The 16,872-nt window shown below is 40.0% G+C and overlaps 2 protein-coding genes across 2 annotated transcripts; both read right to left on the reverse strand.

Annotated features, from left to right (window-relative positions):
* Positions 1-14: 14 nt before the first annotated feature.
* dnaaf2 (dynein axonemal assembly factor 2) lies at positions 15-2,533 on the reverse strand. Its single transcript, XM_063909318.1, has 2 exons — positions 593-2,533; positions 15-477 (listed from the first exon to the last, which is right to left on the reverse strand). Exons 1-2 carry the CDS (start codon positions 2,348-2,350, stop codon positions 100-102), a joined length of 2,136 nt encoding a protein of 711 aa, XP_063765388.1. The 5' UTR covers positions 2,351-2,533; the 3' UTR covers positions 15-99.
* A 1,326-nt stretch (positions 2,534-3,859) lies between these two features.
* On the reverse strand, positions 3,860-7,955 carry LOC134881866 (Krueppel-like factor 11). The gene is made up of 4 exons (XM_063909457.1): positions 7,761-7,955; positions 6,666-6,926; positions 5,060-5,984; positions 3,860-4,655 (listed from the first exon to the last, which is right to left on the reverse strand). Exons 1-4 carry the CDS (start codon positions 7,797-7,799, stop codon positions 4,354-4,356), a joined length of 1,527 nt encoding a protein of 508 aa, XP_063765527.1. The 5' UTR covers positions 7,800-7,955; the 3' UTR covers positions 3,860-4,353.
* Positions 7,956-16,872: the final 8,917 nt, after the last annotated feature.

The following is a 16,872-nucleotide window of genomic DNA, read 5'->3' on the forward strand; positions in this document are numbered from 1 at the left end:
AGAAAGGTCAGGTATTGAAAATATGAAAACATTTTATTTTTCGACACTGCAGAAAAAATACTGGCATTACAAACTCCTATGAAGCTTTGCACACACTCCTTAGTCCAGCTCAAACATCAGGGAGTTTTGGAAGATGAACCCAGCAGATGTGGAGTGATCACTGATGACCTTTTCATTCCCATCTTCATCAATCTCCCTCAATATCGCAGTTGGTGTCTTTCTTGCTGGCCCTAGTGTCCGGAAGATTTGTTCCATCGGCAGGTCGTCTTCATCCATGCTCTTCCTCGATTCCTCAGGGAAGGCGGACACACCGTTGTCTGAACCTCCTCTGCTTGAATTGTTTGCTTCCTCTGCTGCAGGCATCTCACTGGACTCCTGGGAAATGTTGCAGCCCTTTATTTTGTTTTGAGCTTTAGCGTCTAAGAAGATTTGGGATTCCTCACTGGATCTCTGAAGTAGGAATGAAGAATCTTCCACCTACAGAAAGAAACAGAACAAATATAAAACTATATAAGCAGCTTAGTTTGATCACACAAACTTTTTTACTTTTAGGTCAACATGAATGTTTAGGATGAGTCAGGATTCATCTCACCTCATTTCCATGTTCATTCTCATTTTTATTTTCAGTCTCCTCGTTGATGTCTGAAGTCTTCAGTTTAGTTGGTGACTCCAAACAAGATTCCGGATTTACTTCTCCCTGTATTCCTATGGAACTTGAATGTTCAGCAGGGATTAAAACAATGTGGTTTTCTGTTTCAGGTGAGGCCACAAGCGTCTCCTCCACAGGCAATGCGTTTCCTCCTTCAGCAGAAACATCAACACTGTCGCCCTGAAAACTTGTAAAACCAGGATCCTTTTTATCTCCATGTGGCTCCTTTTTCTCTAGGTTAAACTCTCCAACTTCGATTAGACTTTTTTGCTTTTGCTCTTTGAATTTCTCCTCAGCCACACCTTTTTGGCCTTTTTCTTCCGATTCCTTGCATTTTGCCTCCTCCACACTGATTTCCTCTTTAGTATTTTCTCCTCCCCTCTTCTGCTTTCTCCATGTTTCCTTCTCTCCTTCAGATTCCTGGCCTTTGTTCATCTGCTCCTTTCCTATGTCCTGACCTTGACCCCTCTCTTCTTCAACTGTCTCCTCCCTTATATGCTTTCTCAAATCCTCCTCAATGCATTTTTGATCATCCCCTTCCTCTTCCAACTCATTTTTCTTCTCCTGCCTCTCATCATCACTAACACTAGTCTGAGCATGCCCTAGAGCAAAATCAAAAGCTTCATTAGAAGGAAGGACAGGCAGTGTAACTGTGAGCTGTCCTTTCTGTTTGTTGAACTTAGCTTCTCCTTTATCTTCATCCACAGCATAAGCTAAGGGCAGCTCCAGCCTATAGGATGGTTTCTTGGACTCCAGCAGCAGCAGCCGACACTCTTTCACCTCAAGGCTGGCCTCTGTGGCCGCTTTCAGAAGGGGCATGTTGATCGTAACCACTATCTCTTTGGGCCTGGGGCTTTGGGCAGAGTCTCGAGAATATCTGAAGTCCTGTATATCCGTAAACGATCGATATTTAACTGTGTAGTTCGGCTTGGTTGGCTCTTTGGCTTTCTGAGGCGGGATGCTTTTCGGTGTATCCTCAATTATGTTTTTTGAAGGAGGTGATTTTGTGGGCTTGGTTTGCAGGAAAGGTCTCTTGTTATCTGGGTATGGGAATGCAAGAGGGTCAGGCTCCTCTGAGGGCTTGCTCATTTTATATCCAGGTATGGGTTTTCGGATGACACAGGGCTGCATGGTGCCTTTGTATTTAGATTTTATCTCCCTCACGTTGTTTTTATCCAGAGTCACTTTAAAATGATCCTGAATTCCCTGGATGGCTGTGCTGTCAACCATATTTGTAAATCCTCTGTCTCTGCTGGCAATGTGGAGAGTGTCAGGATGGAAAATGACATCAAAGATCACGATCTTGTTCCCCTTTGGATCTGTGTCCTCTCTCCCTGGGTGTAGACTGTGAGGCAGGGTCCAGTGCTGTCCCCTGCGCCCCTCCTCAGACACCCCCCATTTATGATCAGGTTTCCCAACTTTGTCATTGCTGCAGATGTTGATAAAACACTTTTGCTTGCCGTTCACACTCGTCTTGAGAGCCCTGGATGGTTTCGGATGGATGAATTCAATCGTGTTTCCTCTCTCCTGTTCCAGAAGTTTGATCTCTTCTTCATACCTTTTCTTATTTTCAGGGTCTGATAACTCATGGGCGTAATCGAGGAGCATCTCCTTGAATTTCTCGTCTTTGAAAGCTTTTGACAGTCTGTCGATTTCATCCACAGTCATTTTCAGTTCTTTCAGCTTATCTCCAGCCGCCATGCTGACGGTTACGAGGAGAGATGTTGACGTAGGTGAAAAAGTCACCGACAACACAGCTTTCTCAAACTAAACTTCTAAAAAAACAAATCGGTAGCTAAATTTAAATAGTTTTACAAACTATTCTCGCCAATATCCGAAGGTTGTTGTTGCTTTAGGTCAATTTCCATGTATTCAATCTCCTGTTGTTCCTATAGTTGGCAACATACGGTCCTAGTTGTGTTGATGTATCCATAGCAACACGAAAGGTGCTACCGGGAAACGCTTCCGCGAGGAACCTTTGTTATGGTGGCTGTAGCCTGCATGGTGACACTTTCACACAATAACTGAAATAATTGGATGATAATTGCATGTACCATATTTGTAATGCAACTTGAAAACAATACTTAGTATTAAAAAGAAAAACATTATTTTGCAAGATGATTTCACTAAATTTAGATAACTACACTGGTACAGAAAATTAAAATGAAAAGATCCACCAGCAGATGTCAGTGTAGGGCAGCGCTCAGGCTGCATTCATGCATTGAGGAAGTGTGTGTGTGTGCCTGATTGGGAGAGGTGTGTTTTTACTGGGGTATGGGACCACAGTGCTTATGAATGAGTAGGTAGCAGCAGAGAGAAACGCGTTCTGCTCGATAGCAGCATGCTAACGTTGTTATTGTTATTGTTTACTTTATAACTTTTCCACTGATTTTCCAAATTTCTTTCTAACTCTGCATTTTGGCCCTAATGATGGGAGAAAATTACCAATTGTATCCCTTCATTTGTACTGTTATGCATAAATATTTACTAAAACACATCCGTTGACATGTTACTATTACTATAAAACTGTCAACCACAGAATTATATTTTAAATTACAAATATTACATTATTTGACATTATTTATCAAACGCGTCACAGTACAAAGCTCGGCTTAGCCTCTTGGTGAGCCAAATATAAATGGGAATTTTAAACACTAAATATTTCTTTGAGTATTGTTGGAGGGAACCTGAGAAATAGTTTCATTGTTGATAACGTTTAACTGTAATTGCCATGCTTACACTATACTTAAAATGTGGACAAGTAGCCCCTAAACACAAGAACATGAGTAGTTTGCTAAATTATACCAGACTTGAGAGATTTTAAGTCAACAAAACCCTGGTGTATTATGCAACAGCCCCACCAGTTCCTAGCCCACACGTGATAGTGCTGAATGGACTCAAATGATCAGTAATTTACCTCAAAAACAAGTAAAACATATGTCTGTCTTGTCTGCTGACTCATCAACACACTAGCACTGAGTTAAAACACACAATGTCCCCAGATGATCCCACCACTTCATTCAGCCAGTGGACCAAAAGAGGATTGTGGTGGGGGAGTTGCAGTGTGACGCACACAGGATGTGGGAAGGTCCTACTCACTGCATTTCTGCATGAGACCACTGTAAAAGATTGCTGACTATAACTTCTGTAGACCCCACATTCATTTTTTCCAGGATACGATATTGGAAAAGGTCACAAAATCAACAAAGATTGACTCATTTAATCTTTTTCTTTTATAACAAATATGTATTAAATAATATGAAAAGTTAGACAGGGAGATATAATTAAGGTACAATCAAAGTACTGATAGTTAATATTCATATTTACATTGTTTATCATGTTTTCCCAAATATGACAAATAAATGCATTTCATAGTACAACAAACAATACATTCACTTAGACATATACAGTATGTATATCTATCAGTATCAACACAGACACAGAGAAAGTGTGGCTGGAGAGCTAGAGAAAATGAAATGAGTAAGACAAAATTCATACAAGGCTTTGGCAAGAGTGCATTAATATCATAGTAAACAAAGAATCCTTTAAAGAAAATTGTACAAATGAGCAGTAGAGAGAAAAAAAGAGTCCAGTGCATGTTTTTTCTATCATTCCCATGAGTAAAACAGCAGCAGCCTTGTGTGCTTGGCTGCTCCCTGCATGTGTCCCTGTGGTATCTTGGTAGTAAGTAGGATGATTATAGTCTACTTTGTGCCGGCAGGTACCAGCATGCTGATTGTGGCAAGGCCGGGTTTTGAGGCAGGCGTTTTGCCAGTGGCCATCTTGTTCAGGCTACGAACATCAGCCTGCCAGGAGGGAATTTTCTTGGTGGTCATGTGGCGGCGGGCGTGTTTGGTGAGGTGATCACTGCGCATGAATCGCCGGTCGCATACGGGACACACAAACTTTTTCTCCCCGGTGTGTGTTCGCCGGTGGCGGGAGAGCTCGTCAGAGCGCGCAAACCTCTTATCACAGCCTTCCCAGCTGCAGCTGAAAGGCTTCTCACCTAAGGGGGGGGCAACAGGGAGAGCAGGGAGTCAGCAAATGAGTCAGATAAAAGTCATAAAATCTTGAGAAACTTGATAGAACAATGAGCTCACTCTTAAGAATAACATGGCCAAGAAAGTTTAACAAACAGGATGCAACACTCATCTGTGGTCGCTTTTTATTCAACATCCTCAGTTACAACCAAGACCTCTATATGAAGTTAACCTCCCCTGTTTATTGGCGGTCTGAAAAGGATTATTATCCATGTACCAATGAAGGATTTTTAACCCACAATCCTTGATGCTTTTGAGACTGCCAACAAACATTGACCTCCACTAAAATTAGCTGGACAATCATTATTCCTCCTGACTCTTACTCCACCACTTGCCCTATCCTTGATCCAGTGCCTTTTTTTTCTCTCACCTGTATGTGTTCTTAGGTGAGCCTTGAGGTGTGAGCTCTTAAAGTAGGTCTTTCTGCAGCCCGGGAAGTTGCAGACGTAGTTTCTCCTGCGGGAAAAGTCCATCTTTGTGGCTGCCGTACTCCCGCTGGGCCCAGTTGGCACGTACACAGGGGCAGGGGCCAGAGGAAGCAGCTTGGTGTTGCCCAGGGTCATGACAGTCTGAGGGCAGTGAGGGGCCTGAGAGACAGAGGATTGAGGGAGGACCAGCATCACCGTGCCCTGGGGCACTGCTGAGCCCACGATGAGGGACTGCTGGACGGGGGCTCCGTTAGCTAAAGTGCGCTGGGGGAGGATTGGTGTGGTGGTGGTCCGAATCCCAGAATGGGACGTTTGAACCGCACCGGGGATGAAGGCTGAGATTATACCCGATTGGCTGCTGACAGGGAACATCTGGCATATGATTTGAGGGTTGTGGATTGAGGGCGGTGACAGGGTCGTGGGAGCGAGGGGGCCGTTATGCATATGCATATTGACAGGAGTGGGGGTGGAGACACTGTTCAAACAGAGTTTTGAGAGACTGGCGTGTTGCTCCCTTCCTGAGGCGGATAATGTGGGTGTGATAGGAGCAGGAAGAGATGGAGGTGTGGTTATCTGCTCAGTTTTTGAAATGAGTTGCTGCTGGAAGAACGTCGCAGCCATTATTGTGTCTCTTGTTTTCTTTGGATCGGGGGCCACTGGAATGTGGTGTTGGAATGGGGTGCTGTCTGCGGTGTGGCGGATGACGCTTGTCACCATGGCTCTGCAGGGCTGTGGCTGAGGGAGGAGGGAGGGGCTCTTTTCAGCAATGGGTGCCAGGACAGGTTGGTGGAGGCCGGAGCTACAGTGCTGTGAGGACACAGCAGTGCATGCCTCGACAAAGCTGGGGCTATGGGGGGGTGTCATACACTGGAGAGGGAAGGGAGAGAAAAACAAGAAAATGATCATTCTGGGCCCTCAAGAGCTATAAAGCTTTTTATCATCCTGTCACTCAGAGGAGGGGCTACTACATGACCAGCCTCATGTCATAAACCTGTTATATTTATGCACTAATATCAAAAAGTCGTAGGGTTTAACCAAAACCATAACCTGGTTTTCTTCATAATATATTGAAATTTTTGAGAAAACCTGTACATTTAATTGTTTCCATTCACTATAGTCTGTAATTTAACGATTTATGTGTGAGAAAATGTACAAAGATCATGTGGAACTCTTAAACGGAGCAGCAGCTTCAGTGAATGTTGAAGTCACATGCTTCATGTATGTCATCATTTACTTGCCAGCTATATTACATTTGCACTTTGTAGCCTTTAGATTTGTAGGCAATACAATAACTTTTCCACATACTCCAAAGATAAGATTTGTATGTCTTTTTTTTGTTGTTTTAGAAGTAAATGCACATAACAATGGGTGGATGAAAATGCACTCTATCAACTCTCTGGGAATGTCAAACATTAGTATTCTAAATGTCTCCCATCTCTGTGTGATTTCAGCACCTGCATTTACTACAAATGGGAAAACCTGTTTTTGCCAAACTAACATATTATTTTCCCACGGTTTGACACCCGTACATCAGGATGAGTAACTTACCAGGGAGGAGAGGGACACAAAGTCTTTTGGGGGCTCTGGAAGTTCCGGCGGCATAAGGGAGTCACAGGAGTCCGAAGCCGGTGTGAGGGGTCTAGGCTTGCAGGGGTTTGGCCTGCTGCTGCCAAGGAAGTGACTCTGGCCCCAAGAACTCATACACACCAGTGCCTCAGCTGCCTCCAGGTCCGTGTACTCCAGGACAGAATGTTCGCTGTCATGCCTCCTTCTCTTTGCATAGGACCCGCAGTGATCCATGTACTCAGCCTGAAAATAACAAATAAATAAACTTCAGACAAAGGGAGTGAAACTAAAAGTACTTCAGTATCACCACATCACTGGGTCAACAGGGTAAGTCACAACTGCACGAATCCCCTTATATTTGATCATGGCAGAAAATTCAAACAAAGGAAAGCCCCCTCTTCTCCTCCCATTCTGGTCAACAGAATGGGGGGGAAATGTGTATTTACAGTTATCATCGTCACTGTTTCCCAAACTAAAATTCCCAGATAAACTGCACGATACTGCCAATTGAAGAGAGGGGGAGTTGGTGACTACACCCCAGCCCAGCATGCACTGCCTCTGGCTCAGTGCCAGGACGCCTCCCCTCGCCAAATATAGACCAAACAGTGACGTGCTGCCGAGATGAGCCATGTGAAATCCCCATAAAGCTGTTCGCATCAGGAAGTAGGTGTATTAAGTTATTACTTTTCATATTCATTTTTACAGTAAACAAAAATATTACTCATCCGTTACAAAAGCAAAATCGGATTAAACGATTTCGCAACATTGACAAGCTTCCGTATTTGTTTAAGTTACATGTAATATTATCATATAAACGTAGATTATTACTTTAAAACTAAATTGATGAATAAATATGTATTCAAAACAAGTGTTTATATTTTAATTGAATATTGCTGATTGGGACGTTGACTTGACACAAATATGATAAAATGTAATTGTACAGATACATTGAAATCAGCTGACGACTTAGCCTTAGTACTCAAATATCAAATCCCTCAGTGAACAAGTGTTGTTACTGTACTGCAAATGTAACATTAAGTATAGTAAACAAATAAAATATATTAATAATAATCTTACCCCGTTTGAGTCCATCTCTGTAAATCTTCGCGCTGGCATTGAGGAATAAAATGTCTAAATATCACTTTTTTGTTGTCAAAGCCCGTAGAGAACAAAGAGACGGCGCTTGCCAGTGCTGCTGTCTGCACTGGGGAAGGGTTGAGGTCGTTTTTTTCTCTGACTGGCTCGCTTTTCTCTCAGCTGTGTGTGTAAAACATGGGGAGGAGAAAAAAAAGGAAAACAAATCTCACAACACGCACCGGCGGGTGGCAACACTCGGCCAATCACAATTAAGTGTGTGCGGAGCTCCAGCCAATTAGAGAGCAGAGAACGCGTGAACAGTGCATGCTCGCAGGACGGTTGGAGGAAATAGGGTGCGTGGCCGTTGGTGGGCGTGGCCTGTAGAGTCAGCAGTGTCAGGGTAAACCCGATGAACTGCCGCACGCTAAACTGGGCGAAAGGTCGATCCAGTCTATGCTGCGTTCATGGGTTGTGGAACAACGTGGTGGATAATACATCATGGCTTATGCAACTTCTTATAAATCATACAAACAAAGAAAATTAATATATAAGCAGTGGTGTAAAGTAACTAAGTACATTTACTCAAATACTGTACTTAAGTTTGAGCTACTTGTACTTAACTTTAGTATTTACATGTTGTGATACGTTTTACTTCTGATCCACTACAATTCAGCTGTTAATAGTGAATAGTTTTACTCCAATACATTTATTTAATACATTTAGTTACTTTGCATATATGGATTAATGATGTGTATCATGTATATTATCAACACTTAAATAAGACTTAAGTTACATCTAAAGTAAAATTCACAAGCTTTCCTGTTCTATACAAAGTGATTAAAAATAGCTTCACGTTTAGCTACAAGCTTTGATAACACATTAATGCGTCAATAATTATAATCAAGACTTATAATACACATTTTTGTGAAATGGGAAAATGTGCACAATGCATACTTTTAGGCAAATCTATTGTAAAATAAGAAAAAAACTGCCAAATAACATACAGTTTTAGTAAGTGCTTCTGCAGATATGGGGAGCCATTTAGTAATTGTTCGTTCTGTAGTAAGACCTGCAAGGGATGTTTTAGTTTTTATGGCCCAAGCATTGTTTTTCTATATTGCATTCTCAAGGTAAAATGTACCATTTTAAAAAAAAATAGTTTTTCATGAATTCAAAACTAAGGATCTTATGTTGCTTGGATGTTAAGTTTGATAAGAGTTGATAGAAGATCTACATTTCCAGTCGGTATTACATTTTTAATGCCATGTCTTGATCAGATGTTGCAAAACCGCTTGATTTTAAATCAGTGGTCTATTTGGGTTTATGTCAAATAATCGTCAAAAAGCGTATTTGAGCACCTGGAAAAGCGCTATACACAGTGGATGAAATAACTATTTGATCCTCTGCCAATTTAGTTAGTTTAACCGCTTGCAAAGAAATGAACAGTCTGTATTTCTTATGGTAGGTTTATTTTAACAGTGAGAAACAGAATATAAAAAATCCAGAAATTTACATTAAAAAAAAGATATAAATGAATACGCATTTAATTGGGGGAAATGCGTATTTGATCACCTTGCAAAACATGCCTTAGGGGAGGGAGGTTATCAGCCAATATTTTACGATACATGGCCCCCTCCATCATCCCCTCTATAGGATGAATCACCCTGTCCCCTTAGCAGAGAAAGCCCCCGTCAGCGTATTGTTTCCACCTCCATGCTTGATGCTGGGGATGGTGTTCTTCGGCTAATAGTCGGCATTTATCGTCCTCCAAACACAACATTTCGAATTGATGCCAAAGATCTTGATTTTGGTCTCATCTGACCTCATCACCTTCTCATAAGCCTTCTCTGAATCATTCAGAAGATCACTGGCAGACTTCAGATGGCCTGTACATGTGCCTTCTTGAGCAGGGGTGCTGCCGGATTTTCATCCATTACGGGTGTTACCAATAGTTTTCTTGCATGGTGACTGTGGTCCCAGCTGACTTGAAATCATTAACAAGTCCCTCCTTTGCAGTTCTTGGCTGACCCCTCACCTCTTTCATGATCATTGATGCCCCAAGAGGCGAGATTTTAGATGGTGGAACCCCAGATTAGGGGCGATTGATGGTCATTTTGTGCCTCTTCCATTTTCTAATAATCAACCAGTTGGCTCTTTCTCAGCAAGCTGCTTGCTGGTGGTCTTGTACCCTATTCCAGCCTTGTGCTGGTCTACAATCTTGTCCCTGATGTCCTTAGACATTAGTTCCACCATGATCACAAGACCGTTCGTTTCCTGGTAAGTTGGTAAACTAACTAAATTGACAGGGGATCAAATACTAATTTTCTCCACTGTACATACCATGTATTATTATGATTTTTAAGTTTGTGATGCTAAACTGTATTATTTTTAAGGTTTAAGTCTACAGTAGCTGAAATAAAAAAGCAAAGGTATGATTCAAGATGACTAAATCATCTAAACGATCTTTTTATGAATGTAGTTTAGAGTTTTAACTTGGCAAACAACTGTTGAAGCAAGGACTCCGTGGATACTCATAATAAACACTTGATGTGTTAGCCTAAAAGAGATAACCATATTTCCATTGACTTAACTTAATTTTTTCCACATACCAAACGAAACCTATATTGTTCAAGCTTCATTGTCTACTTGAAAGCCATGCAAGAAGAATACATTGTTTAACCACCCTTCCCACAGTACTTGAATGCATCACCAATGTCCAGATGAAGTGCAGGTTTCTGTATTGTTTTTAGAGCTGTTTTTGCAACTTTCTTGCATACAAAGAACATCAACTAGAGATTGAGGGTCATAACATTCACATTTCAGTGAGTTAAATGCTCTGTGTAATCAATGTTAGTACTGCAGCACTTGGCCATGTAACCAGTGTAACATTGCATCATTATCCCTGTTCAAAATGACATGCACCCATGTTTTTTGTGGACTCACAGGTAACACATTATCATCCATTAAGTATATTCTAAATGATACACACTGTACTTAAGGCAAAATGTACCTGGTTTATCCCACTATTGGTCACAATCTTGACACTTGCTTGGTCTGTGGGTGTTGTCACCCCTTAGGGAATGTCTTAGGTGAAGTCAAGCAAAGTTCCCCTTTATATAGCATACAATATTAGATTTTTGTTTTATGTTATTATTTTTACATTTTCAGACAATATATTTGTCATTAGAGTCTACACATGTAGGTCTACTGAACTGATGAAATTATGAACATTTTGTCCTGGGTGCAATGCAAAACAATGTTTTAGTGATACTAAATACAGTATATTCTAGCATATGTTGGGCTATGGTCTAGTGTCTGAACATTTCTGAGCTCATTCACACAAGTACATGTAAGAGCCGAGGGATCAAATTGGTGTTGACCTAAATATGCTGTTATATCACCAACTGCATTTTAACAAAGAAAAAACTCAGAAGTCCCAGTGAACTTCTAGAAGCCATGATATAAATAAAAAGGCTCCGCTCATGAGTTTGGACGTATCAACAATTCAATACAAACAAGATGCTTTTGTAAAAACAATAGTAGTTCTCTTAATTTTCATGAGACTCAGACCATTGCCATACTTTGTAATTTGTTTCTGATTTATCCTTCTAATATACAAACAAAGCTCATATGATTACTGTGTGAAATTAGTGGATTGGTGTTTGTCTGCAGCTTGCCTGCAGCAAAAGGGAGTGTAGCAGGTGTGTTGCCCCGGCCCTGGCAGTGTCTGGCTGTTAACGGAGGCCGTGCCTCAGTGTGACTCACATAAGTATGACCTCAGGGAGCAATGAGGGCTTGAAGCTGCAGTGCCAGCAGTTAGCGAGAGGAGAGGGGAAGGGAGGAGTTACAGGGAAACCGAGTTAGCACGCCGGCATGACAGGCAGCCAGGGCCTGAGCACAGCAGCCTGTTTGTGATATACGTGGGGCAGGCCGCTTCAACTTAGTTAGGGAATCTGGAGGAAAGGTTACACTGGCCCTATCTGGGCCTCCACATGCACACCTCCCCTGTCCGGACAACTCCCCCTATTCAGGAACTCCAGGAGCGGACTCAAAAAGGGGGAGCTGCCCCAGCAGGGATAAATATATTACCCAGGGGCTACATTTCACTAACAGAGACCCTGGGACAGGCAGCTATAGGCTGTGTCATCTAGACAAGAGTGATATTTCCACATAGTGTATTCACTCTAAATGTAAAATTAGACTGCCGTTGAAGGTTTGATCATAATAAACACGTAACTTTTTATATGTTGTCATGAATTGATTTTTATATGAAAATATACTTAAAATAATGAGAAGAGAAAAATGACATTGTAAGTTCTTAAATTCACATTATTTTAAATGCTTTACTTTAATGTAAGAGCACACCCTTCTTATCTAAATTAATGATTAAGCATAAACTCACATCAAGGACTGCAAATGCATCGCATGTTTGCAAAGATGTTGATGAAATGTTATAAAAGGTTGGTCAAGGTGGTAATACTTCAATGGAAGTGTTTTATGTTAAATATTACTTATATAAACTATACAAGCTTTAAGACATGGTATTCATTATAAAAAAGACTCTCTTTCATGATATATACTTTAATAACCCTTGATTCATCTCACTTAGACCTATGGTATATTATCCAAACTGTAAATCATGATTTTACTGAAAATGTTTATACCTCATACCTTAGTGATGAAGAAGAGATTATTTGGTTGTGAAACTGTGCACTTTTCAAAGGGTTTCCTTTTTTTGAGTGCAAAGCCACACTTGATTTGTCAAATTACTGTTTAAAATAATTTAGTTGCCTAGGACATGCTTTATGCCTCTGAAATGCACTTTTTAGTATAACTTTAACGGTTTTGCAATGATATTGTAATCAAAGATGCCACAAATATCCAGAATGCTTTGTGAGCTCGGTTGTGGAAAACACTTGTGAGTCAGTTGCTCCTCCCCACCATCACTACAAGCTGGCATCTGGGTGAAAGGACACACCAAGCAAACAGGTCCCAGGCTGCAGAAAACTAAGAAGGATCTTTCCTCACTTCTTACTGCTCCTTTTTTGTTACTTTGTTACTTTAATTGAACAAACTTTTACATAATATAATTGATACTTCTAAGATGAACATAATAGAAAAACAATTTTGCTGCTCTGTGGCAAAAGAGGCATTAAACCACCAAAGTACTAAATGAGAAGTCATAGTATTTGTTGAAGTGCTCTTTCTGAAAAGATAAAGTGGTGTTTACTTTCCTGAATGTTCTATGTTAAACTATTATTTTGGCATTTAATGGAGGCTATCAAAGAGTCACAGCTATGTGTAATGCGGTTTGAGTATGCCTGCAGGAAAAAATGCATGATGAACATTAAAACTAAAATATTCTTAAAATGGAATTCCTTTCATTACTTTAATTTTAAACCAATTCCATCGTCCAACAACTAAATGTTAACACATTTTAATATGGCTTCAAAAATAAACAAAATTACCATACTAATAACCAAAAATCTGTGTTTACAACATCATTGCCTACCATATAGGCAAAGCACTAAAAAGAGATTATGCAATCAAAAGGTAAATATCAAAATTATGGACCCACAGAAAACTGGATTGCTCATGGCAACTAATACACAACATTTGAATGCTGCAAAAGCTATGTTGAGAAAAACAATATCCTTGTAGACAATCAGTGGAGGTTTCATAAGAATAAGAAGAGACCCTTGGATTCTTACACATGAAAAATCTTCGGTTAGGTATTTGTCAAGAAACACATACACAGTATGTGTTATTTCCCATTAAATAAATAAATAAATAAATTATAATTTAAATAATTTAATTATTTTTTCTTGATGAAGTACAGCAATTAAGAAGGTAAAATGCAGTAAATGAAAGTAGCAACACAAATAATGTAGTTTTAATATTTGTTTTTATTTATAACTCTAGTATTGAATGTTGGTTCTAGATTAAAACCACATGTGTCAGAAAAACCCAACATAAAATTCAATTTCAACTTCAGGCTAAGGGAGTGTTTACATGTAATTAGGATTACAAATGTATATTACAAAACATAATGAATTATCCCTGGACAAATATGATAGTTTGTATAATATGATATATATAGTAAATATTGCCTGACAACAAACCACACACAGCTTGTTTTTCAGGCTGTATAACCAACACTGCACTGATGTGTGGCCCCATCCTCCCATCTCCTGCCCATTAGAAAAGGAGCGACTGCAGAGATTCCTCTACAAGCACCTGGCTCATGATTGGTCGGAATGGGTTTCTAAAGCCAATCTGTTGCTATGAGACACTGGCTCCTGTGCTGCCAGCTTTCTGTTGTCCTGGCAACATGAGGAACAGGAGGCAGGGTTGAGGGCTCCCTGGAGACGGTCTGGGCATGTGTGGTGCCTGATGATGAAGGCTTGGAAATCTGGGATATTATTAAATAATACACTTTGAATAATGTTCTGTCTGGTTGTCTGGCTGCAGGGGAAATTGGCTTCTTCTGCAAGGGTTTATCAAACAACGCTCAATGAAAGAAGAACATGATCAAATTTGCAGACATTTTTATATTGCACATTTCATGGTCGGGCGGCCCCTCCACTTAATGAATTAATTAAACAAAATCAAAACTGGAGCTCAACCAGTAACAAGAGGGGATTTTAAAATATCTATAGAAAAAATATCTTTGCCCAATCAGCCTTTTCCAATCAGACAGCATATACCGGGAACACAATACCCACAGAACTATTGAACATAACATCTCAAACAGTGGTTACTGGACAATCAAACATGCTGTCATAAACTGGAGAAAGGGTCATATCCTTGTTTTTATACTGTCTGTGCATATTAGCTCTTATCTTTGCTTATGCATGTGCTTTTGTGACTGTTGTGTGTTAATTTGTTAAGTATATAAGAGCTTTTAATTGGGCATATGTGCTTTATATGTGCTGCAATCGTGCCTCAATCGTATTGTGCGTTCATCATCAGATCAGGGGAACTGAGGAACACCAGTTAAAATCCCACCTTGACCGCCACTGGGGCATTGGGGGCGGCAGTGGCTCAGTCTGTAGGGACCTCGGCTTTGAACCGAAGGGTGGCCGGTTCACGTGCTGAGCAGAACAAAAAATAATACGGAGTGTGGGCTGGTACTGGAGAGGTGTCACTTCACCTCCTGGGCCCTGCCGAGGTGCCCTTGAGCAAGGCACAGAACCCCCAACTGCTCCCTGGCGCCAGCGAGACTGGCAGCCTTCGCTGTGGCAACTCTCCAGATGCATGTGCATGCGTGCAACCTACAAAAAAACAACAACTCTATTGTGTATAAATTGTGTGTGTACTAAAAATGCATATGCATGTTTGCACCTACGTGTGTGTGGTTAATGTATGTATGCATGTAAAACACAGAGTGAATTTCCCCCCTAGGAAATAAGGCATGTATTACATGTCTGATGTATGTAATATGGAGTTTAAAGCGATTTTAACACTTTGAAAAAGCACAAAAATAAATTAAATTAATTATTATTATTATTATTATTATTATTATTATTATTATTATTATTATTACTATTACTATTATTATTATTATTACTATTATTATTATTATTATTATTAATAATAATAATAATAATAATAATAGTAATTGTTCATATGTGTATTCTTTCGATGTTTTTGTAAACACAACCAAACTTTGAATATGTTTTTAATTTGTTTTATTTTTAACGATTCGAAAATGCTGGAGGAAACCAGGGCTAACAGAGAAAACCAAGTAACAAAGGGAGTATATACTTTCTCCATACAGTACAAATATCAAGGAAGGCAACCGAACCCTAAAGATTGTTGCAAGACTACAGTATGAAATACTGATGAGACATTTTCTTTTTTTTTCAAGTAATGATTTGAAATGCAGGAAGAAATCCGGGGCTCCGGAAAAAACCTCAAGTAACAAAGGGAGTAATATATCCATACGGTACAGAAAATAATAAGGAAGGGAATCGAACCGTGAAGATTGTTGCAAAACTACAGTATGAAATACTGATGAGCCATATTTTCTTTTTTTCAAGTAATGATTTGAAATGCAGGAAGAATTCCGGGGCTCCCGGACAAAACCTCGAGTAACAAAGGGAGTAATATATCCATACGGTACAGAAAATAATAAGGAAGGGAATCGAACCGTGAAGATTGTTGCAAGACTACAGTATGAAATACTGATGAGCCATATTTTCTTTTTTTCGAGTAATGATTTGAAATGCAGGAAGTAATCTGGGAGTCCTGGAAAAAACCTCAAGTAACAAAGGGAGTAATATATCCATACGGTACAGAAAATAATAAGGAAGGGAATCGAACCGTGAAGATTGTTGCAAGACTACAGTATGAAATACTGATGAGCCATATTTTCTTTTTTTCAAGTAATGATTTGAAATGCAGGAAGAAATCCGGGGCTCCCGGACAAAACCTCGAGTAACAAAGGGAGTAATATATCCATACGGTACAGAAAATAATAAGGAAGGGAATCGAACCGTGAAGATTGTTGCAAGACTACAGTATGAAATACTGATGAGCCATATTTTCTTTTTTTCGAGTAATGATTTGAAATGCAGGAAGTAATCTGGGAGTCCTGGAAAAAACCTCAAGTAACAAAGGGAGTAATATATCCATACGGTACAGAAAATAATAAGGAAGGGAATCGAACCGTGAAGATTGTTGCAAGACTACAGTATGAAATACTGATGAGCCATATTTTCTTTTTTTCGAGTAATGATTTGAAATGCAGGAAGTAATCTGGGAGTCCTGGAAAAAACCTCAAGTAACAAAGGGAGTAACTGACTAAAAGACTAAAATATTGAGTACTTAAAAGATTCTTTTTCTTTTTTGAAGCACTTGGTTACAGCAACTTCGGAAAAAAAACTGGCAACTGCAGACTTTGTTGGTGGTGCCCTGATGGGGGCCTTCACATGGATTTTTAGGATCTCCAGCAAAGCATTGTCTATAAATGTATTACCTAACTCCATATGATGCAGTATGTATTTCATATTGCCTTGAGCCCTTACAAATTCTTTGATAGTGCCCTTGATGATTATTTTCAGTTGTTCCTCGTCTTTGATTCTACTGACTGCAGATAATGGGATGATGT

This window comes from Eleginops maclovinus, chromosome 19, assembly GCF_036324505.1.
Source record: "Eleginops maclovinus isolate JMC-PN-2008 ecotype Puerto Natales chromosome 19, JC_Emac_rtc_rv5, whole genome shotgun sequence".
In the NCBI taxonomy this organism is placed as follows: Eukaryota; Metazoa; Chordata; class Actinopteri; order Perciformes; family Eleginopidae; genus Eleginops; species Eleginops maclovinus.

Coding starts and splice junctions, on each gene's coding strand:
- dnaaf2 (XM_063909318.1), bottom strand. CDS start 2,350: ATGGCGGCTGGAGATAAGCTGAAAGAACTGAAAATGACTGTGGATGAA. Junction 478..592: donor AGAATGAACATGGAAATGAG/GTGAGATGAATC, acceptor TTCTTTCTGTAG/GTGGAAGATTCTTCATTCCT.
- LOC134881866 (XM_063909457.1), bottom strand. CDS start 7,799: ATGCCAGCGCGAAGATTTACAGAGATGGACTCAAACGGG. Junction 5,985..6,665: donor TTGTGTCCCTCTCCTCCCTG/GTAAGTTACTCA, acceptor TTCCCTCTCCAG/TGTATGACACCCCCCCATAG. Junction 4,656..5,059: donor TCACCTAAGAACACATACAG/GTGAGAGAAAAA, acceptor CCCCCCCCTTAG/GTGAGAAGCCTTTCAGCTGC.